The sequence below is a fragment of the Anas acuta genome, chromosome 1, assembly GCF_963932015.1.
Source record: "Anas acuta chromosome 1, bAnaAcu1.1, whole genome shotgun sequence".
NCBI lineage: Eukaryota > Metazoa > Chordata > Aves > Anseriformes > Anatidae > Anas > Anas acuta.
Window position 1 is genome coordinate 171,605,670 of NC_088979.1, and position 23,045 is coordinate 171,628,714.

Genomic DNA, 23,045 nt, shown 5'->3' on the forward strand with positions numbered 1-23,045 from the left:
GTTATTCTTGAGACTTTTTTTGTGGTATGCGTTCCTTAAAGTTTTCTAACCTCATTCTAAAAGCCACAAAACACGAGTCTTCCAACACTTTCTAAGGAAATTTATTACAATCTTGATCTTTCATCTTTACAAGATGAAGTAATAGAAGATTATTTCTTATCTTTTGGTTAAGTTTTCTTCTCATTGTCTTCACATCATTGTTTCTTGTGGGAGCTCCAAAAGTCTGGAGGAGTCTGGGGGGAGGGTGGAGGGGAAGTGCAAGAAGCAATAGTTGTATGACAGCAGTTGTATGACACCAGTGGGTGAACAGAAAGAAGACAGGTTGGAGCAACCACAAAGATTTAAAGAAATATCAGAAAGGAGGCTTTGTGCTGCAACGTAATGGAGACCACCCTGTACGTGCTCGGATATGGACAGTCATGTCTGCTTTGCCTGTGCTGACATGGCTGCCTCCAAGCCAGCTCTAATCTGGAAGCTGTGTAAACATAAGATCATCAAACTAAACATCTATGAACCCCAGCGTCTTGGCTTCAGCAATGCTCAGAAAGACATATCTGGCTCTAGCAGAACATTTTTTTTTCTCCTTATTCTCCTTATTATTTCTCATTTTTTTTTCTCCTTAAAGACTCATAGTCTTTAACAAGAGACTCCAGCATGATTGCATTTGCATGTTCCTAAGACAAATTTAATATATCCTTTCAGCAAGGAGTTAGTTGGGGGACAGGAGTTACTCTTAGTCCAGAATTACAAAAGTGTTAAAACAGAGTTGTTTTATCCCTAACAACTTTGGAAAACAGTCTGCGCAGACAAAGCTCTCCAAAATTGTCTTTCTAGACAATTGCAGTTTTACCAGTTTGCTCCACCTCCAGACTCATACACATGCTCCTTGTCAGGATCATGGTGTAGGATAAAAAGATGAAGAGGTTCTCAAAACACAGCAGATCAAGACTTCAGGTCTTAATCTATCTCAGAGTTGCAGCTTCCATGTTACAGAATGAGAGCAATGAGCAGTCTAATTTGTAGGTTTACATAGTTACTTCTCTGAAATTGAACACATTGCATTTTGACAATCAAAAGATTCTTAGTCATACTATCTCAGATCTTAAAAAATGTTTTTTTCAGTATGTAAGAAATGTGTTGAAGTAGTGTTAACTAGATCCTTAACAAAATGGATACAGCAGTTGCTGTCCCGCTTTATATTTCCCTAGAGGCAAGGAAAGTACAAGTCAGTATGTCAAATGTGTTGTAGCTGTTGTTTATATGAAATGAATCTTGAGATCATGATTGATAGGGCTGTTATAAATGTTTTGGACTAGTGGTATGGCTAAAGTCATGAATGCAGAGAGAAAAAGCTAGGGTTTCTCATATCCCTAATGAAAAACTGATATTCTGTCTTAAGATGCTATTCACATGGACTTGTGTGAGAATAATTAGATCAGTCTGCATGCACTTATTTTTTTTCTCCTGGAAGTTGGAGTGTAGACACTCAAATGGCAAGAGACATATATCCAAATTCATGCAGGTATGTTGGTGGTTTTGCCTATATTTCTCAGTGCTCCTGTCTCTTCACCTGAATCAGGAAAAGTTGTAAGGAAGCTGCAGCATGCTGTTGTTCCCTGTGCATATGAAGAAACTGATCTGACTCCCACAGGCATGCTTCCGTGAGAACTTGGTGCGCTGGTTCGCTTGTTGGAGTGGGATCTCCGTCTGCTCCCATCTTCCCTTGAGGATGTGAAAAATGAAACCAGTGTAGTATGTGCAGCTCCCTTTGTCTGAGCACAGCAACTGCAAATTTCACTGGAATTTTTTTGTAGGGTGAGCAAATGTACGTCATTGTGACAAGACAGGAGGATGCTGTTTGGTTGTGTTGTGACAATTAAGCATGCTTGCATTTTCAAACATGTCCTTCATGACTAATTTTGACATGTATTTGGCACTGATGAGGAAGCTGATAGAAATTTTATTTGATTTACTTAAATGATGTCGTGAAGAAAAATCGAATTAGAATTAAATTCTCATTTTAACTAAAGTTGGACCTTAAGGTAGAACTGCTGAGAATTTTTTTTCAAGAGAAAACAGTCTGGGGCAATAAGAAGGGAAACACTTAGATATTTTGCATTTCAGTACCTTCTACTAGGCAGGGGGGTACAGTGGGGGCTCATTGGATTTTTACTGTGAAATGGATGAGAACTTTGATGTGTAGCTCTGTTTCAGTGAACAAAAGAAGTTACTTTTTCCTCGTGATATGATTTTGTCATCACTGAGAAAGAACATTCCCTGAAACAAATAAGCTGTATTTTTTGTTTTGTTTTGTTTGTTTTTGTTGTAACCTGGCCTGTGTCAGGTAATTTGCCAGTTAGTTTAAGTGCTAATCTGAAGGCTGTATAAGAGTTTTATTCAGTTCCATTAGGTCCAACTAAACTTTGTAATACAGGGGCTATTATCCTGCCAGCTGTAAGGAATTTCTGTTTTATGAAGCAATGCTGACACAAAGACAGCACTGTGTAAGCCATGTCTATAACTGAACACTTTCACACTGCAATTTAGGAGGCGTGCAGTTCAGGAAATTGCTGGCTTCTGCTGGAGCACACTTTTACTGCAAGGAAAATTTTATTCGTCACTCAAGTAATTGGCAGTTTTAATACCTTGTTAGTAATTACCTTATAAACAAACTAATGCATAAAGGCAACTCTCTATGACCTGTTATCTAGCTCACAGTCTCATTTGGCCAGTGGAACTGACACATGGTGGTGGTGTTTGTTGTTGTTTTTTATTAAAGTAATTTGTTTCCATTTATTATAAATACTTTCAGTTAAGAGTTGGAAAAAAAAAAAAAAAAAAAGCTAAAAGAAAAAAAAGGTAGCTCTACCAGACAGCCTGAGGAATGAAACACGATACAAGGGCAGCATTGGAGGGGCTGCAAGATCACTTACCCATTCCCACATGTGGTCAGAAGGCCCATTAATCTAACTTATGGTTTAATTTTTGAGTCAGGATTTTTTTAAGTAGTAATCCCTCCCTTGCATATGTGAGGATTGTCCATGCTTATCCTAAATGAGTAGCTTACTATTAATCCAGAGCAATTATTTCCAATAAAGGCAAACACTTTCCAGAATCAATGTTTTTGTTGATAATTTAACCTGAAATCGCATTTGCCTGCGATCTCTCGAAGCTGGGGAGAGTGCCTAAATTTTGGTCATTCATTATACTAGGTACAGAGTGTACTGCAGCCAGAACTGACTTGAACTTACAAGGTAGCAAGGATCATTTTGGGTTACATTCGCTTAATTAATCATGATCACTTTTCCTCTATGTACCATTAACCCCAAACGAGTAACCCTGTTCATGTTGCTGATGTATGCATACAATTCTGCACATTATGCAACTGGAATGAAAAGCCTGGTAGTAGCTGTATATGAACACAAAATAGGATTGCTGGAAAAAGTACATTTTACTGGAAGCAAAAGTAGGCGTGTTCCTTATAGTAGACCAGAATACCCATGTCTTTAAGTAGTTGCAGTATATGTTGTGGAATCGGGTGTGATGCTTTGCTGAAGCCTGACCAGACGTGAAGTCCAGACCCTCTGTGAAGAGCTGTGAGAAGCACAAATTTTATTCTTTGCTAAGACACTAGAAAAATTTGCAGGATGAAATACTAGATCTATTTGCAAAATTATAGAATGTCTTTTGGGGGGGGGGGGAGAGGGGAGGGCACACTGTCATTCATCTCATCTAGCTCTATTTTAATGGAAATTCAGACTGATTTTCATGCTGTAGGAATTTTCAGAACAAAGAAGGAGAATATATGGCTACTATGATGTTGGTTTGGTTAAAAAAATAATAATCTGATTTCATTATAATATTGTGATATATTGTTCAGTGCAAATACCAGATATTTCTGCATAGTTCAGAAATAAATGATCATAAAGCTTCATGTCTTGTTTTAAAAGTTGTGAAATGCAGTAATTGGATGAAAGTACTTTTTTACATCCACTGTCCTGGGAATATTTTTTAAGAACTGTTGATGAACACGTTTATTTATAGCATTCTGGTTTGGGATTTGGGATGACTAGAAATGAATGGTCTGCTTAGAGAACAACCAGGGAAATGAAATACTAACTTTTGTAAGTGGTGCATAGTTAACAAGTTTTACTCTGAAAATGACAAGAGACTTTCAACTACTGTCCTTAAATTTCAGGACCAGTAACAAGATTGCCAACATTTTGTCTGAACATCTGAAGCCATTCCAGAGTCTAGAAACTTTGGATTTGAGCAACAACAACATATCAGAGCTAAAGATATCTTCATTTCCTTCTTTACAGCTCAAGTATCTGTAAGTAAAACCTAGTATTGCATTTTTTCTTTTCAAGTTACTTTCAAAAAATCTTGATGGAAATTTTTGGCTGTGTTTTGAGGCACTAAATATTTTTTTAATTAGATACCCACTAAATATTCCTACTTTCACGCACCGTTCTTCTTATCAGTTGCAAATTTGAATACATCAGTTGGTGCAATGAAGTGTTTTAGTCCATGGTGAAGGTCATTATCTGAAGATGAAACAAATAGATGTGTCTGGAGAGAGATAATTATGTAGCAAAGTGAACTTAAGTTGTGGGGGGTTGGTCAAGTCTTGAGTTACATGGGGTCTTACGGACTTTTTGAATTTCTGTCGATTCTTTTTATAGTAATGCAGCAAAGCCAAAGCTATGCTGAGAATAAAGTAATGGGGTTGCAACATAATATATTTTGGCAACATGCTATCATCTGCCGATAATACACTCTTGTAGAGTGGAGCGAAAATACTGATGGTGAAATACTATTTGACTGTGGATTAAGTTGTCAAGAGCTCCGATTAATGAAATTGAGTTTATCGTGGAATAGGCAGTGTAAGAGCTTTGTGTTTCACTATTAGGTATTAAAAAATTATTAAATACCTGTAAATTCAACTTTCTAGACATTGTTTCAACAGGTACATTAACAGTAACCGAATAACCTCCATGGAGCCTGGTACCTTTGACAATTTGTCTACCACACTTCAAGTATTGAAACTGAACAGGAACAAAATTTCAGCAATCCCTCAAAAGATGTTTAAACTCTCCCATCTGCAGCACCTGTAAGTGCAACCTACAATTGGCTAATTGTTTTCAGATTTTCCAAAGCACTGGCAGTGCTTGAACTTTAGCCTTTAATTTAACCAGATGCAGAGTGAGACAGACACAGAAAACATATTACTACAACCCTTGCTAACCACAACTTTGTACTGAACAAAACTAGTTTTATATGTTGGTGAGATGTGAATAGTCTTTGTGTTAAAATTATTTTTGCTTTTCAAAAGAAAAAAAAAAAGGCAAGACAAAATGGAGAAAGGGTGATAGTATTTTTGTAAGAAAACATTGGAAAATAGTGAAATATACTTACTTCATTCACTACATCAGTCTGTCTTTATTTTTATAGAAACATTTAGAATTGTAGGATCATTTAGTTTGGAAAAGACCTTTAAGATCATCAAGTCCAACCATTATGGTTAAATGGAGGGAATTAATTTGCTTTCAGAAGGTAGGACAATAAGTAATATGCTCAAGCAAATAGACCTCCATCGATTTCACTGATATAGTGCTGTCTATAAATATTTTGCTTAATAAATAACAGATAAGGCTATTGAATATGAAAGAGGCTGGGGAAACATCTTTTTCCACTTTTTGGAAAACCTGAGTGTAGTAAGTTGACAAGAGGATGGGCTAGAACTGTGCTTTGTTAAATCGTGAATAATTATTTTCCATATAAGTTAGTCAAGAGTTGAAAATTAAAAACCCTGTTAGTTTATAATTTATAATAAGTTTGAAAGTAAAAGGTCACGAGAACAGTGAAGTGTTAGGATGCTTGGCGGAACTGGGAATTGTGGGAACTGCATTTGCACCCAGGAAAGACATAGTCAAACTTTTTTTTTAAAGTTAAACTTTTTTTTTTAAAAGTTAAACCTTTTTTTTTTTTAAAGTTAAACCTTTGTTTGACTTAAGCCTCTGCAGAAGTGTGTGAAAATAGTCATAAAAAGCTCATGATTTGTTAATGATCTCAGTAGACTTTTTGATCTTCAGATTGAACAGAAATTTTGTAAGTTGATAATATTCTTATTTACAAAAGTTCTACCCATTCACAATTCAGTCAGTAGGCAGATCCAATTATGTCAGGTAGCTAATTTGCAATGAAGGCAGAAAAAGTGTATTATCACCTGAAAGAGGTATTCAGAGGAGGAGTGGGAAGAACTGAAGGTTATACTTAATGTTCTTTACAGCTTGTGGATGGTCAGACACTGAGGAGTAGGGTTTTATGTCAGGTATTTGTTATTATCAGGTAGAGCTTGTATACACGAGAGGAAAGTTGAATTATTCCAAGACCGAGACTCTGCAAAATAGCTGTGTAATAATATAGTTGTATAATAAAATAACTGTATAGTAACTGTATAATGATAAGTATATAGAGAGAATTATTGAGGTCTTTATGTCCTGGAGGGAAGAAGAGGATTCTTCTTGGTTTGATGGGATGCAGGTTGATAGACCAAAGACTATCTTGAAGAGGCAAATGATCACTCACTGCTATATGAGGGCCTTTTCTTAGTATTGTACAATCCTGTCTCTTCATATATCAATTGCTGCTAAGAAAAAAAGGATTACAAGAAAACTGTTAACTTAGCAAAGAGTAGCTAGTTTAAAATTCACCATTATAAAAGTAGTTAATGTTCTCTGTGATTGCATGGGGGTAGATTTCCTTTTTCATGTAGCTCAGAAATCTGCTTGGGGTTGATGCAGGTGTTATGGTTGAAACCGACCAAAACCAAGAAAATGCTGTGAAGAGCAGGGAAATGGAAAATACAGAGTGCTACCGTCACTGCAGCTAGTTCTCCAGCTAGTTATGACTTATAACTAACTTGGGAACATTTACAGTCTCTGACTTAAAAGTGGTGTGTGTATAGTGGTGGGAAGGTGAGTGCCAAAACCACTGAGAAAGAGGGAAGAAACTATCCGTAACTAGTTGTGGAGACTGAGGGAAGAATGCTTGACTCCAGATTAAGAGAGAAAAAATGTGCAGCATATACTGGCTAGGTTGGATTATTGATTGCAATTACAAGCCCAAATTTACAACTTTACTTCTGGATAGACACCAGGAATTTACTTTCACTTTTGAGAACAGAATTAATCATAACATTCTACATGTACAAGTATTCTTTATAGCTGAAAATCAAGGACCTATCAAGTACTTGTCCTCAGTATCGGAAAGGTAGAACAGCATTCAAATAGTTAAACATAACATATTACAGTAACATGTTCAATTTGTATTGCATCTCGTTTCTGTTGTTTTATATGCAAGACATGTACTTAAATAAGGTTTGTTTCCAGGGAGGTAGGCAAGGTTGTTGGTATGCAGGTAAACTTGCTTTGCTGTAACTGTAAAATCTATTGATGCAGGGAGCTGAATCGCAACAAAATCAAAAAAATAGATGGACTCACTTTCCAAGGACTTCCAGCTTTGAAGTCATTAAAATTACAGAGAAATGGTGTTACTAGGCTCATGGATGGTGCTTTCTGGGGATTAACCAACATGGAAGTCTTGTAAGTATCAACTTTCATAGATTCTGCTGATAGCATATTAAGCAGAATAGCACATAAAGAACAGAATTGCTTGCTAAGATTTAAAGATGTTTTTGAAATAAACTGTTCTGGTGTGGCTTGAAAAGCAGCTAGTATTAAGCACTACGCGTGTAAAATAACATACTCTGAATGCATGCATACAACTCTAAATGTAAACAGGCTGCAGCTATCTAGCTGGTGTCGTGAAGTCAGATGTGGACCCATGGCAAAGCACGCACAGCACTGAGTTTCTGAATCTTAGGACTTTTGTCTGTTTGTGTGTGTACAGGCAGCTGGACCATAACAACTTAACAGAGGTAACCAAAGGCTGGCTTTATGGCTTGCTGATGCTGCAGCAGCTCCATCTCAGCCAAAATGCCATCAGCAGGATCAGTCCTGATGCCTGGGAATTTTGCCAAAAACTCAGTGAGCTGTGAGTAGCTTTTATTCTATTCCAGTTTTGAAACCTGGGTGCATGCCAAAGCATGAGCTTCTTACCACTGATCTGTGAATTTTTCATAACAAAGTTTCCAAGGTGACAGCAACTTTTTTGTGTGTAAGACAGTTACATTTTGTTGGAAGAAATTGAAGCCAACCATGACTGCTTCATTTTACTGTGGCAGTTGTATGAAAGCTGTAACACAGTCATTTTCAAATAAAAGAAATTCATCCTGCAGTAATTTGTGAATAATCAGAAATGCTACATAAGCTGTATGGTCAAAAATAGTGTAGTGGATTTTGTGATAGTTGTAAGGGAAAGAACATTTTCCCTGCCTGAAAGAATCACCTGGGTTGAACTGAGTAATAAATGCTGCAACATAAACATTAAAGTCCTTTTTTCCTTGAACTTGCAGAGATTTGACATTCAATCACTTAGCAAGGTTAGATGATTCAAGCTTTGTTGGCTTAAGCGTGCTGGTTGGACTATATATTGGAAACAACAAAGTAAACTACATTGCTGATTGTGCCTTCCGGGGACTTTCCAGTCTACAGACTTTGTAAGTTGACAGACTTGATTTTTGATGTAAAACAAACAAACAAAAAATGAAAAGGAAACAAACAAATAAACAAAAACCCTAGTGCACAGAAGGGTTTTGTTTTGTGTGTTTTTAATTAAAATAATGCACAAACTTTTTCTTAATTTTCCTAGATAAGCATATATTTTTTTTCAGTAAGTTATTCTTTTCACAGTAGTTGTAAAAGGAAAGACTTCTTTCTTTAAGGTTGTGTGCAATGGATGCTGGTAATTATAAGACAAACTTCCTGTGACATTATTAGAGTAAAGGCAAATTCAAAGGCAGCAGGCAGCACTGCTACCCACAGCTTTTGGTATCTGGGTCACAGTTGTGTCTTAACTGAATCAATGTTTTCCATCGTGGTAGAGCTAGGGTGGCACAACTCAACGCTGCTTATGTTGATGCTTACACTGATAGAGCAGTTGTTGTAAGCATTTGATATATATATATATATATATTTGAAATAGCATTTTTAAAGCGAGAATAAAGAAGTAAATTAATCTTAAAATATTCTGCTTCATTAGATTCTTCCAATTCTGTATCACCAATTCATCTGTTACCTAGATCAATGAAATAGTTACTTTTCCCTCTAGGCTTTGAAATAGTTGTTAACATTCAGAGGTATATTCATTCCTCATACACTTGGTGTATGCTATGTTTTTTTTGTTGTTGTTGTTTTATTATTTTTTTTTTTTTTAAGTATGTGGAGAGATATGGGTCAGAAAAAGATGAAGTCAGAGATTTGTCAGTTGCCTACATTGACATGGTAGGAATTAGGTAGTAGACTTACCCTAGACTTGTTCTCCTGTAGCCCTACCCTGTTGCTTCTTTGTTGAGACACCATCTTTTCACAAATCTCTCTAATCTTTGTGCTTCATAGATAATTTAACTACTACTGTAGACATTACAGGATATAAAAATGATTGATTTATTAATAAATCCATGTGTTCTCTGTGTGTTAACGTTAAGAACTTATAAAGGCGCAAATGTGCTTTCATTGAAAGGGGCTGCAGTTGATCTGATGTTCCTTCAGTGATAGTCCCATATCTGAAAAACCTTGCAGGGGAATGGGGGAATGTGGGTATGTTTTCTGACAGTTCTCAAAGCTTTGGTTTTGTGATCTTTCTAATTCTCAGTGGAAAAAGGCATAACTGATAGTTCTCATTGATTTCTCTCCCTATGCCCTTTCCCTTTAAATAGGGATCTGAAAAACAATGAAATATCATGGACTATTGAAGATATGAATGGTGCCTTCTCTGGTCTGGATAAACTTACAAAGCTGTGAGTACTGCTACAATATTTTGTCTGATTCCTTAAAAAAAAAAAAAAAAGCTTATATTACCCCTGTTCCAAGGGGCCAGTCCAACATGATGTTATATTTTCCATAGCTGAGATGATTTTTCTCCCTTACCGTTTTGTTTGCTATAAAATTTTCCTTTCTATAAACAGAACTTTCAGACTTCAAGTCAAATTAATCTGAAATATACATTCAAATTTTAAATGCTGTACTATTTATAGAAACATTTTAGAAGGAATGAGGGTTTCCTATAATATAGGAAGTGATAAGTGTATTATCAAATACTACAGAGGCATAGTGACAGGAATAGTCTTTAATAAAGTAATGCAGCAGGTTTCTGTGCAAAAAAGATATAATTTGCAAATGCACGTCTACAAATAAAAAAAGATGCTTACATGTGTACTTCTAAGTAACCTACATCACTGAATTCTATACTTTCAACATCTTTTAAAATCATTGTAAAATTGAGATGTTGAGTACAATAAATGGGTATATTTTAAAGGTGAGACATTTGCCTGCACTGGGGAAGATTGAATGGTGCTAATTAGTCCAAGTTTAGAAACAAATGCCACAAATGCAGTTGTTTAGCTCCAAAAATGCTTCCATCTTTTTTGCATTATATTCTTAATATTTTTCAGGATACTGCAAGGAAACAGGATCAGATCCATTACAAAGAAAGCATTTTCTGGCTTGGATGCACTTGAACACCTGTAAGTAGTAGATACTCACATTTAAACCAACATTGGAAAAAATGAATTTTGATACTAATTGAATCAAAAATAGGACTGACAAGCTTTACTCATGACTTTGAATGGAACACTCCTACCCTGGATGATGTAGTATTCTTAAGAGTTTTCTTCTAATTTGGAAATCTGCTGAATATGAGCTTTGATATTAATGCAGAAAGTGTTACATATATTAAGCATGCTATAAAATTCTTTAATATTATTGCTTTGGTTTTTGAGCTAGGGAACCATTTGTGTATCAGTAATGTAGCAAACTATTCCTGGAGTCTTCATTCTAAATACATTCAATTTAATAAATTACTCTTTCCTCCCCTAATGATTTTTATATTCTTTTTGTTTTTTTTTTTTTTAGAGATCTAAGTAACAATGCAATTATGTCAGTTCAAGGAAATGCATTCTCACAAATGAAGAAACTCAAAGAATTGTAAGTTTCTGTCTAAAAATGTCACATCTATTAAATGCGTATATCCATATAAATATATTAATAAAAAAGCCTTGTGAGACGTTGCCTGATGCAGTGGTGAACTCTTACTTTAACATCTCTGAAGGTGTCAAAGTTTTCTTACTTTTTACTTTTTAAGTGATGAGTATATTTAAGTAAGATAGTGTAGGGTAGGAAATGTTCATTTTCTGCTACATTTGGTGTCCGGGGTCCTGATTTTAAATTGGCTAATCTCTAATAGATGTTAGGTAAGGCAGACTTTGATGTAATGTGCTATAACATCAGCAATGCTATTGCTGAGCTGAAGCTTACTGGACCAGTGAAATGAAGTAACGTAATTCTTTTGTAAAGACCTGGTTGTCAGTGCTTATAATTGGGTCCTTCTATCCTGTAGTAGCAAAGGGACAGATCTTCACAAAAGTTGTGAAGCGGTCAATGGGAAGACTGTATTTTTTTTAGTGAGCTTTTTTTTCCCCTCTCTTTTTCTCTAGATCGAGGCATTAGATTTTATAGCTGCATTTTGCTGAAGAGAAAAATTTAGTAATTGTTCCTGGTGTTTTGATCACAGTTCATACTTCCTTATTTCTCCTCTATTCATATCAGTCTTCTGTAGTCAGATCTGTTGTTCTGAGTTTCTCTATTGTGTACTGCAGCAACAAACTGGAGAATAGCAAAATGATGTAGCTCTTATTATGAGTACTTGGAGCCTCTCACTTGTGTTCTCCAGTATTACCATTACCGTGTTGGGCACAGTAGAGAGGGTATCAAGAAACCTTACGTATTTGGTTCATTTAAAGTTCAGTTTAACTCATATTGTGGCATAGTTGTAGAAAGCAGCAGCCATATTCCTACACATAGCCAGCCATTTTTTGCCTTCCACTTCCTTAGTTTGGATCTGGTTGTATTACTTGATTAATTTGCTGAACTTAGCTAGCCAGTTGCAGGGCAATTGCTAGATTTGGCAAAAGAAAAGCTGTGGGAGCCCAGGACTGACGGGTTTTGATGGAGATGATTTGAAGAGTGATCAGATGTGATAGAATGACAGGCTAAAACACTGCTCCAGGAGATATAAGATGCTACAAGATACCGGTCAATGAACACTTAAGTGAAGTAACTACTGAGAAGTTGCTGTTGTTTCCCTATTACTTCTGAAACATTTGGTGCACCTCAATTATGTTAAACAATATGTAGACAATTATATTAAACAATATGTATGTCTACAGCTATGTTTACTTTCCCAGAAGTACAGTTATTTAATAAAAATTCCCATCTAGTTGTTTTATTTTAAGGCCCCTAGAGAATAAATCTGAAAACAATATGACATGTATCCTGTGCATCAGAATAGCTAAAACTACTGTGCTTTTACTGCCTCCTGAGAATAACAAGAATGCCCTTAGAACTTCAATGAAAGATGACCTATTTCATTTAGATGTGAAATGGTCAGCTGATATCCCTGGATTTTTGTTTCTGCAGTGTTAGGGTGAAAAGATAGCACAGAGCTTCTTCCTTTTCAAGAAAAAAAACACAAGAATTTTATGCTAATTAGTATGTCTCCATTTACCTTTACAGCTATTTTTCTTGCTGGATCCATACATTACTTTTCCTTTTTCTCTAAGAGTAGGTAATATTGCAGACTTTGATAAGAGTTTCATTACTGACTGTGTTTTAATTATTTCTTTAAAAAGGTCATTCTAAGTTTTCAGCTGAAACTGAAACTCTCCCTACTTTACCTATTGATTGTATACACACAGAATATACCTTTGGCTTATTCTTTTGCCTTTTTTTTTCTTTCTTTCTCTGTGGATGTAGTTATTCATGTAAATTAGGTAAGCTGATAATCATTCCTACACTTGTTATTGCACCACTGACTGTTCTTCATCACCACATCTTCTTTTTAACCATCCTTCCCCAAGGAGGGGAAAAAAATGGAATATGAGGAAATTGCCTCAGATTTTTTTTTGATGTTAGCTTTCAGAGAGCCTTCTGGACTGTTGTCCTAAATGCCCATTCTGTGTCTTCCACTGCTGATGATAGTTTTGTACCCAAAACACTAGAAATGTGCCTAACTGCCTGGAATCATGTATGTAGTAGAAACAAGGAGTTGAGGATAACATATCTGCTTTGTAAAATACTGAAGTCCTGACAATACAGTAATCAGATTTGAACTAAATAGTATTGGTATCTTTCTCTTATAATGTATGTGTTTAGGTTGAAGCTTAGCTTTGTATTGACTTGTGTTCATAAGGACCTGTCTAAAAGAAAAAAAAGGCAAACTGTCTTTGAATGTAATTGCTTTTTCTTAGGCACTTAAACACATCGAGTCTCTTGTGTGACTGCCAGTTAAAATGGCTACCACAGTGGTTATCAGAGAACAACTTTCAGAGCTTTGTAAATGCCAGTTGTGCCCATCCTCAGCTGCTAAAAGGCAGAAGTATTTTTGCCGTCAGCCTTGATGGATTTGTCTGTGGTGAGTATGTTCTCTATTCCTCGTTTCATAGAAAAAAAATCTGCTGAATGAATCAATTTTTTTGTTGTGGTTTCTCTGATATGTTTTTTTTTTCACTAGGAAAATGGAAAGGGTTTAATATTTGTTAACGTTTTCTTCTCTGTTCCCAAACTCTGATGTAGAAAAAAAGTTTGTGGCTTTCTACAAGATGGGAACTGACATTTTTCTGACTTTTGTTTCATGTACAGCTTATATAGAACATAGCATAGTGTACAAGCGAGAGCTCAACAGTTTGTGGTGGCAAATGTATATGCTTTTCTAGATTTAAAGGATTGATATTATTTAAATAACTATCATTTTTAAGTGAGACATATTTTGGCAAACTTAGGATGCCGTTTGTGGTTTTGTTTATTTGTAAATTACTTTCATACTTCATCGGATTTGATGTTATTCCAAAGCTGAGAAAATTTGAAGGTAAAATAGCCATATTCTTACCTTTTTTTGTGTGTGCCTGAAGTCTACTTTAACAGTGTTTGGGATCACCAAGTTGTTGCTTGTATTTCAACTGTATTTTGAAATATCCAATTTCCACAGTTGTGCTACTAATATTTTGTATTTTAGTATACCAGATAGTGAATGCTAATAAAATATTCTTACTTGACAGTGTGAGAATTTGAGGTGATAGCATTTGCCTTAAAATAACATATCTCTTCATATGTTTAGTAGCATTCATTATCACCTTCATGTACCTGAGGGAGAGAATAGTGAACATACACTAGGAGTTCAGAGCAAAGATACAAGTGTATTTGAGAACTCTGATACATTATGTGAGATCTTGGAAAATCACAGGAAACAGAAAGCTAACAGGATGTCATATTTTGTTGTGCACGTTTGATTTTTCTCTTAAAGCAATTCAAACTTTATATTCTTTGGAGACAACAATTATCATATTTGTCTTCTCAATAACTTTCATTTTATTGCAAACCGGATTGCTTAATTTTTGCTATTTCTAAACATATCCTGTTTTTAGTGACAAAGCAGGCACAGAATATAAAATAATACATAAAAAAATAATAATTATCCTTTCATGTTAGCATTCAAATGTTTTAATATATTAATGTTAAATAATGAGTAGATAGTGCATAATTTAGCTAGTGCTGAAAAGTAGAAGTTGACATAGTGCAGGAAATTACTGATTGTTCGATAGTTAATGAAGTATATATGAATAATATATAATTATTTATGAGAAACTCAGGCAATATATTCAGTTGAGGGATTTAAATATGTATCTCTTATTTTTTAAACCACAGGGGACAGCGATCTTTCTTTTAGTTGCTGAATGCCATTTGTAATGAATTAATTTTAAAACATTTAAAATGTGTTGGCAAAAAGGGATGTATTAAGAGTAAGTAGATACATTTAACACACAAAGTAACTGTGATGCAGAAGTAACTAGAATCTGTTAATGAAATCAGTGGGTGTTTCACTGCTTACTTTATTAAATCTTTAAAAGTGTGCTATCATTAGACTTCTGGATGTACATGCATTATAAGTTTAAAATGACCACTTTTGCTTTTATAGAGTTTTCAGGAGGAATAGATTGAAACTGAAACTAAAATAATCTATTACATATTATTTGTGTAAGTGTATAAATCCTTCAAATCATGTGAAGTTACACTTTTAAAAACAGGAGACAGGAGGGAGTCATCCTGTATTTGTTAAAGGAAGACACATATTAGACAAGCTTCTGTGAAGCTAAAAAATAGGAAAACCATATAATTTGTATTTTCTAAAAGCATGTATTTCAAGTTGAAACAAATCATGAAACATTTCTGTACCAAAGATACCTGTGGAAGAAAAGTAGAAGAGATGCTTTTGTGACCTGAATTAATTCAGTTTAACTCAATGTTGCTAAAAAAAAAAGTATAGCCCAGGTGAGGAATAGTTATCCATTATATAATAGTCGAGTGGCTTCTATAAAGTAAGAAATATATTCTTCAAAAGTGAAAGAGTGTATGTTTGTGATACGTCTGTGTAACTGTGTTTGTGTGATACATGTACTCAAATAAACATGCTGTACTGAAAAACAAACAAACAAACCAGGTTTGCTATTTTATCCTGAGATGTTCTTTTGTATTCTGTAATATCTGATTATTTGAGTGACTTTCTCACAGCTTCCCCCAAATAATTGCCACATTAAATTATATCGTTATTCCATTGATAATACAACTGAAACAGAGTGAAATATGTCCTGCTGTAGTTTCATGTGGCTCATTTAAGTATATACTATGTTTTCTTAGTTATCTTTGAGCAAAGTCAATGAAGTATCAAGTGTTTTTGCAATTGCTGTAATCTGTCTTGGGGACAGATTAATACACAGGTATAAAGGAGGTAATACTAAGTGGCCTGGGAGATTTTTAAGATGCACATCAAGATCAGGAGTCCCAGATCAGGAGGACTTCCATGTTACCCTGTAGCTGGAGCTCAGCTCCAGACTTCCAGGTGTTCTGTAGATGGTTCAGGTACGAGCTATCTGTATGTTCTTTTGTAACATGCTATGTTGAGGTTTTTCAAGGAAATTTTGATCCTTTTGTTTGTTGCTCTGAAGCAGATGAGACATAAAAAGGTGAAGGGGTGAGGTAAAGCCTTTAACGCTCTGCAGTGCGAGCAAGTCTGTGGTGAGGAGTAGTTTGGGTTTAGGAAGGCTTTTCCTTCACTACGTGCAGAGTTTGGGCTTGAGCCTTTGTTGGTAGATAGGAGACATCATGGGAGCTGGGAATACTCTTAAGCCTTCTACTTCTGGGAGACCAAGCATTTAATTGCCCATTCCTTTTGTATATGCGTCTACATGCATTTGACAAAATAACTAGTTCAGAAGGTGACTAACCGTGTGAAGTAACATAAGTGTTGTTAGGGTAACTTACTCTCCATGAAAGGACCTCCAGAAAATAACCGTTTGATATTTTTGTGTGGTGTCTTCTTAAGGGATTCAGCACTGCTGCATTTGCAAGGTATACAGAACAGCTGCAAATAATCTGAAAAATTACTTTTGTGCATGATTTTTTTTTTGTGTGTGTATGGGTTTTGGGAATACCCTGGACTTTAACTTGCTGTTTCTGATAGCAGAAGAACTATGCTTTCAATAAAGAAAAAATCATAGCAACCTCAGGTGTTGTAAATATGAAGGGTAGGCTTCATGACTGACATTTGAAATAGTTCTTACAGATGTCAAGGGGTAGTTCTTTTTCAGTGCTTCTGTTGAACAAACTGTACATGCAGTCTGCTTTTAAATGTACTTTCTCTTCAATAAGAGATGACTTGACACAAAAAAATCATAAATATGGCATCTTTAAATGCCCTAAGGTTGACAAAACTTAAAATGAAAGCATTGTGTATCCATTTTATAAATAGTTAGTTGACTCTTCTCTCAAACCTATAAAAACAAGTCTTACAAACTCTTTCTAAAAAGAGTCCTCAGGGCTCACATATATTTTTCTCTTCCTCAGTGTTACTTTTTGTTTTTCTCCCTTCTCCCCTCTGTGCAGATGATTTTCCTAAGCCACAGATAACTGTCCAGCCAGAAACTCAGTCAGCAATTAAAGGCTCCAATTTGAGTTTTGTATGTTCGGCAGCCAGCAGCAGTGATTCCCCAATGACTTTTGCATGGAAGAAAGACAATGAATTACTGCATGATGCTGAAATGGAGAATTATGCACACCTCCGGGCACAGGGTGGTGAAGTGATGGAGTATACTACCATCCTTCGGCTACGCAACGTTGAATTCAGCAATGAAGGGAAATACCAGTGTGTTATTTCAAATCACTTTGGTTCATCCTACTCTGTTAAAGCCAAACTTACAGTAAACAGTAAGTATGTTACTTTCTGCTTGTGGATTTGAAATATAATCATTTTAATCAAGATATGTAAACATATTTCTTTCCATTCTCATCATCTGCATCTTTTAGAAGATCCCTTAATAAGCTGAGATTTCTTCTTGAAATGTATCTGGTTCCAAGATCACCGTCCAGTTTTACATCTGGGCCCACTGTGCTGAACTAGTATAGCGAAATAAACAAACCAAATTTTTAGTAAATGTGACAAAGTCTGTGTAACACAACAAGAAAATACTAATCTAAATACTAATATTTTCTTCACAGGGGGTATGTCTATACTGTTTAAAGAGTTTCTGTGGCAAGATCATGAAGGAAGCTATTAGCAGAATTAGATTTTGATCTTGGTAGTCTTGTAGACTTCATATCTCCCTCCTTTTCTGTTAGCTGTCTATTGATAAATTAAGGTTGTATGGGTTTAGTGCTTTTTTAGGCCTAAGAAGGGTGTTAAAATAATGAATACGCTGTGCTAAAAAATAAATCTGTCTTTCATATATGATTTATTATTCATTTTGGTATCACTAATTTTCCTTTAGTGCTGCCTTCATTTACGAAGATTCCCATGGACTTAACCATTCGTGCTGGGGCAATGGCACGTTTGGAATGTGCTGCAGTTGGACATCCTGTCCCCCAGATTGCTTGGCAGAAAGATGGTGGAACAGATTTTCCTGCAGCACGCAAGAGGCGTATGCATGTCATGCCTGAAGATGACGTATTCTTTATTGTTGACGTGAAAATAGAGGACACAGGCGTTTATAGCTGTACAGCTCAAAACACTGCTGGAAGCATTTCAGCTAATGCAACGTTAACAGTACTAGGTAAAAAATTGGCAATCCTTAAAGACATAAGTCTTCTCGAAGATCAGAACTATTGCTGAGCAGTTTTAAAATCGTATGCTGACTAAAAATAGCATTATTTTTAGTCATAGTAATAATAGAATAGTAATTATAATCTTCTGAAATATTATGTATTGACACATAATTATAGATTAGAAATATGTATTCCAGCACACAATCACTATTATAATGCACAGTAATAAAGGATAGTTATGCTTCATTTCTCAGATATAGATGAAACAACTTATAATATGTAGAAAAAGAAAAATGGGCTGATGTCTTTCTTTAGAGATTTTTTTTTTTTTTACTTTTAATTTCCTGATGTTTTGTTAACCATCTTTAACCTATTCTTTTACACTCTTAAGTGTGTGTGATTTTATCTTTGTAAGGAAAACAAGCATCTAAATCTGATCAACTAACATGCAGACTGCAGGCTCTTCGTTCAAATTCCTTGAAAGTGTTTTCTCTCAGAACGACAGTAAGCTTCATTAGCCCTTACTGATGCATTTAATTTAGCTTTTCCTCTTGAGCTGTGAAGGAAAGGGGCATATTCCCATTCTTTCAAGGTCACATAAAGCCTATTCTTTCTTTTCAGAAACACCATCATTTTTGCGGCCTTTGCTGGATCGAACTGTAACAAAAGGTGAAACTGCAGTCTTGCAGTGTATTGCTGGTGGTAGCCCTCCACCCCGACTGAACTGGACTAAGGATGACAGCCCTCTCGTGGTAACAGAAAGACATTTCTTTGCTGCAAGCAATCAGTTACTGATTATTGTAGATACAGATGTAGAAGATGCTGGGAAGTACACTTGTGAAATGTCTAATACACTTGGAACAGAAAGAGGCAACATTCGTCTTAACGTAATTCCTACTCCCACCTGTGATTCTCCTCAAAACATTGCTCCATCACTTGATGATGATGGATGGGCCACAGTTGGCATTGTGATCATAGCTGTGGTTTGCTGCGTGGTGGGCACTTCCTTGGTGTGGGTGGTCATCATCTACCACACCAGAAGGAGAAATGAAGATTGCAGCATCACAAATACAGGTGTGTAAACTGAAGGTTAGTCTTGGAAGGAAATAAAAAAAGATGTTTGTGGTTACTTTCCAATGACTTTGTTGTAGGAACATTTATGTGCTTTTACTCATTCAGAAGAGTGAATTGCTTGTTACTTTCAGCACTGTGCTGACAAATTTAAAAATGCTCTACAAACCCTGAAGTATGCTGATGGCTTTTGTGCATGTTTTGCTTCACCACAGATGAAACAAATTTGCCTGCTGACATTCCAAGTTACCTGTCATCCCAGGGCACGCTGGCTGAAAGGCAGGATGGATATGGTTCATCTGAAAATGGCAGTCATCATCAGTTTCTCACGTCTTCCGTGGGAGGGTATTTCTTACAGCAGAGGGACAGTAATGGTAAGTATGAAATGTTAAGCAGATTTTCCAGCTCACTTGAGTAGCTACAGTTTGGCTATTGTCTTTCAAACTTATTGAAATAGCACTAGTGAAACATCTTCACCAAAGTTGAAGAGAGGGTATAAGACTTATTGCATGTGCTTGCATCAACAAGCTAATAACAGAAACTTGGTTCTGTCCATCTAGATGACACTATGGTTTTGCTTAAATCTTTTTCTCTAGTCTCAAGGGTAACTTTAAACTGATGTTCACATTTCTGAAACAAGAGTGTCCAAAAAGGATTGTGTGTCTTCCTCTGTTGCAGCTTGAAAAGGATGCTTGTAATGCAATGTAGAGATGCGTGCTAATACCGGCGTAACTTTAGTATAATATAACTGGTAAAGTTTCCTGTTAGAAAAGTTGTTAGGGTCAAAGTTAACAAGCAATTTAAGGTGAATGTAGATTTAAAGCTGCAGTATTTTTACGTATTTGGCCACTAAGAATCTAAAACATACCTCAGTTTGGGAGGAAAATGCATCTTACTGGGAAGGAGTTAGCAATAGAAATGCCGTCAGCTGATGTCAGTGGAGCAGTTGTGAGGTAGTGAGAGGAGTTGCCTCGTTGCAGAGCAAGGACCATGGAGCAAATCCGTAGCTTTCAGGCTGCTGAGCTGTAAGGCAGAAGAGCTGTTGGAGCAGCCAGTGACTCCCTCTGACTTTTCCACCCATAAATTTATCATTACCTCTCTCTGCTCCAAAAGGAGCAGTGCGCACTGCTATGCAACAGAAAATGAGCCTGGCTTCCAGTGTTTTAGAGGAAGCAAGTCCTTGGTTCTGATAATATAATGAAGCAAAGTGTGACACGTTCTCAGTCAAGCTAATTAATTGAATGCTTTCTAGAATTAGCCTTTTCATCAAAAGGTTAGGTTAAACTTAAGCAAGCTCTAAATATACTGTGAAATTTAATTGAAAAGCTTAGGTTTTTAGCAGAATTTACTCAAAAAAGCATAAATGGAAGCTTAATAAAAGACCATATGCTGACATGTCAATTATATTTTTAAGGTATTTGCCACCTAGATAATGGCAGTGAAACAGACATGGAGGGCGTTGCAGATCCATTCCTATGCCACTATCTGGGGACTTCAGGGACTTTGTATTTAAAAGGAAACACGTATGGTTCTGAGGCCTTTGAAGCCTGCAGCACAAGTAAGTTGGAAAAAAAAATAATTCTAATTCAATTTTACGCAATGATAAATCTTTATAAAAAAAATTGTCATCTTCTTTAGGTTGCAGTCCTGACCAAAGAACAGTAAACCTGGACCCATATGAGTCTGGATATTTAAAGAAAAAGGACTGTTATCAATACTCGCCTCCACTGGAAGATCCCTTTGACCAATGTGTTGGCATTGTTGGAATGCAGGCTGCAAGTGGCAAATTGATTACCTCCATTTATACTCAAAATGAAGGAACTGGACTAAAAAGCAGAAGTCTTAACTCAGACAAATTTGATTTAAACAGAAGTTTGGAACCGTCATCTATTATCAGTAACAGCACTTTCATGGGTATGTTTCTCACTGTTTTTACTCAAGCTGTTGGTGTTCTTATCATCTGCCGTTCCCTATTTGCAACACTACGCAAATCTGATTTCTCAGTTTTTTGTTTCCCCCTCCTACAATAAGTAACTCTTCAATAGTGCTTTGCTCATATAGCTAGTGTTGTGAAAAAATATTTTTGTTCAATGTTGTATGGGTTTCTTTCAGCAGGTGTCAGCAAATTCAGTAAGATAATACAGCATATGGAATACAAGTACTATTGAAAGGAGGAGAGGAGAGATGGGAAGTAGCTGAGGAAAGGCAGTTGGAGAGTTGTACTTGACATTTTGCATGTGTTCTTGTGTCCTCTCCTCTTCCTTCCCAAGTAATTCACAATATGGCAGCGTCTATTTTTAAGGCATGCCCAACAGGATGAGATACAGAACTGTACGTATAAGCCGTATCTCCACAGCAGTGCACCAGTACAGTTGGATGCTTCCGAACTGGGTGTGCCCTCTGGATCGAACTGGGAGTTAGGCAGGATGTGGGACCTCTCCTGTGTTACAGAGAGGGTGGCTTGGGGCTTATTCAGAAGCAGAATTGACCTTCTTCAAATAAGTCCTCAGATACATGGACTTGTACCACAGACGTGGTAGCCCAGTGAGGTGATTCACCCCTGGTTGTAACTGTGAGCCCTCTTCTAAGGAGTGTTAGGTACAGCAAAGTGAACGTTTGAAGCTCAGGAACAGAAAAGTGATTGCAGTAAAACTGTGTAATGAGCAGATTTTAGATTACCAGAATGTCTTAATAGCTCACATTTACACATCTCTTCAGTGGTGTGATTTTTATCTTAACGTAGCTGGCAGATTTCCATAAATGCTAGGGTTCTTAAGTACATCTTCTCAAACTTCAGGCATAACAGAAGTTTTGCCTACCAGGCAAAAGGTGCACAGGAGGGCTGGGGCAGGTGAGGAGACTGACTCTAGTGTGTGAGGATATATTGTAATGCTGTCAGCCACAACTATTTATTCTTCAACGTAAGGCACTACAGAAAAATGCTCTGTCCACCCCTCCAGTCTCCTTTTTTCTTGGTGTGAATGACAGAAGAGTTTCTGAAGGGGAAAATAGTTGCTTTAATTTTGAAGCTCACTAATTTTTTGGGTTGGTTTGGTTGGTTTATTTAAAATGCATATAAACACACGTACTGCTTTCATGCCTGTGATATCTGAGTGCCAAGTGCACTCAGATACTGTCGACTCTTTCCTGGCTCATGTGTCAGCAGACTTGTTCAGGGCCTGGATCTGCCTGCTGAGGCAAGGGAACCTGTGGGAATGTGTATCACAGGGCTCTTTGTTCTCCAGGGGTAGGGAGGGAGGTAGAAGTTCTAAAGCTTTACCCCTTCAAAAGCCAGATGTTCAGAACATAAAACATTGCAGATGCCACAACATCTGGCAGAGGCCCTGGGACTGCACACAGCCTCCTGGCTGCCTGCCACTATTGCAGTGGTAGGACTCTGCAGATAGGGCTTTACCACACGTGTCCTTCAGAAAGAAAGTGGCTCTGCTGTGTGAGGATACAGCCTTGAGGGTTCATACCACCCTTTCTGCCCTAAAAACCTATACAGAGTTACTTGTCAGTTTTCTGAGATACTACCAACCCAAGCTGCATTATCACTGTCTTGGATATTCATTATCATTAGACCTCTTCACTCAAAAGATCCTGTGGTTAGATCTTGGAGATGGGTGTGGAAGAGGTCTTGATACTTTTCTTGCCTTTAGTTTTGGAGTTGCTTCTTCAGCATCATTGTCTTCAAATCCA

The 23,045-nt window shown here is 36.5% G+C and overlaps 1 protein-coding gene across 1 annotated transcript in view; it reads left to right on the top strand.

The window, feature by feature from the left end:
* The window catches only part of LRIG3 (leucine rich repeats and immunoglobulin like domains 3), a 46,095-nt gene that overhangs the window by 18,591 nt on the left and 4,459 nt on the right, over window positions 1–23,045 (top strand). Inside the window, exons 4-18 of the mRNA XM_068669340.1 lie at window positions 4,199–4,333; window positions 4,970–5,113; window positions 7,464–7,607; window positions 7,915–8,058; window positions 8,480–8,623; window positions 9,842–9,922; window positions 10,577–10,648; window positions 11,037–11,108; window positions 13,430–13,593; window positions 17,118–17,438; window positions 17,999–18,280; window positions 18,894–19,346; window positions 19,559–19,717; window positions 20,758–20,901; window positions 20,982–21,257. Of these exons, the coding sequence (XP_068525441.1) occupies window positions 4,199–4,333; window positions 4,970–5,113; window positions 7,464–7,607; window positions 7,915–8,058; window positions 8,480–8,623; window positions 9,842–9,922; window positions 10,577–10,648; window positions 11,037–11,108; window positions 13,430–13,593; window positions 17,118–17,438; window positions 17,999–18,280; window positions 18,894–19,346; window positions 19,559–19,717; window positions 20,758–20,901; window positions 20,982–21,257 (2,735 nt within the window). The remainder of the gene's footprint in view (window positions 1–4,198; window positions 4,334–4,969; window positions 5,114–7,463; window positions 7,608–7,914; window positions 8,059–8,479; window positions 8,624–9,841; window positions 9,923–10,576; window positions 10,649–11,036; window positions 11,109–13,429; window positions 13,594–17,117; window positions 17,439–17,998; window positions 18,281–18,893; window positions 19,347–19,558; window positions 19,718–20,757; window positions 20,902–20,981; window positions 21,258–23,045) is intronic.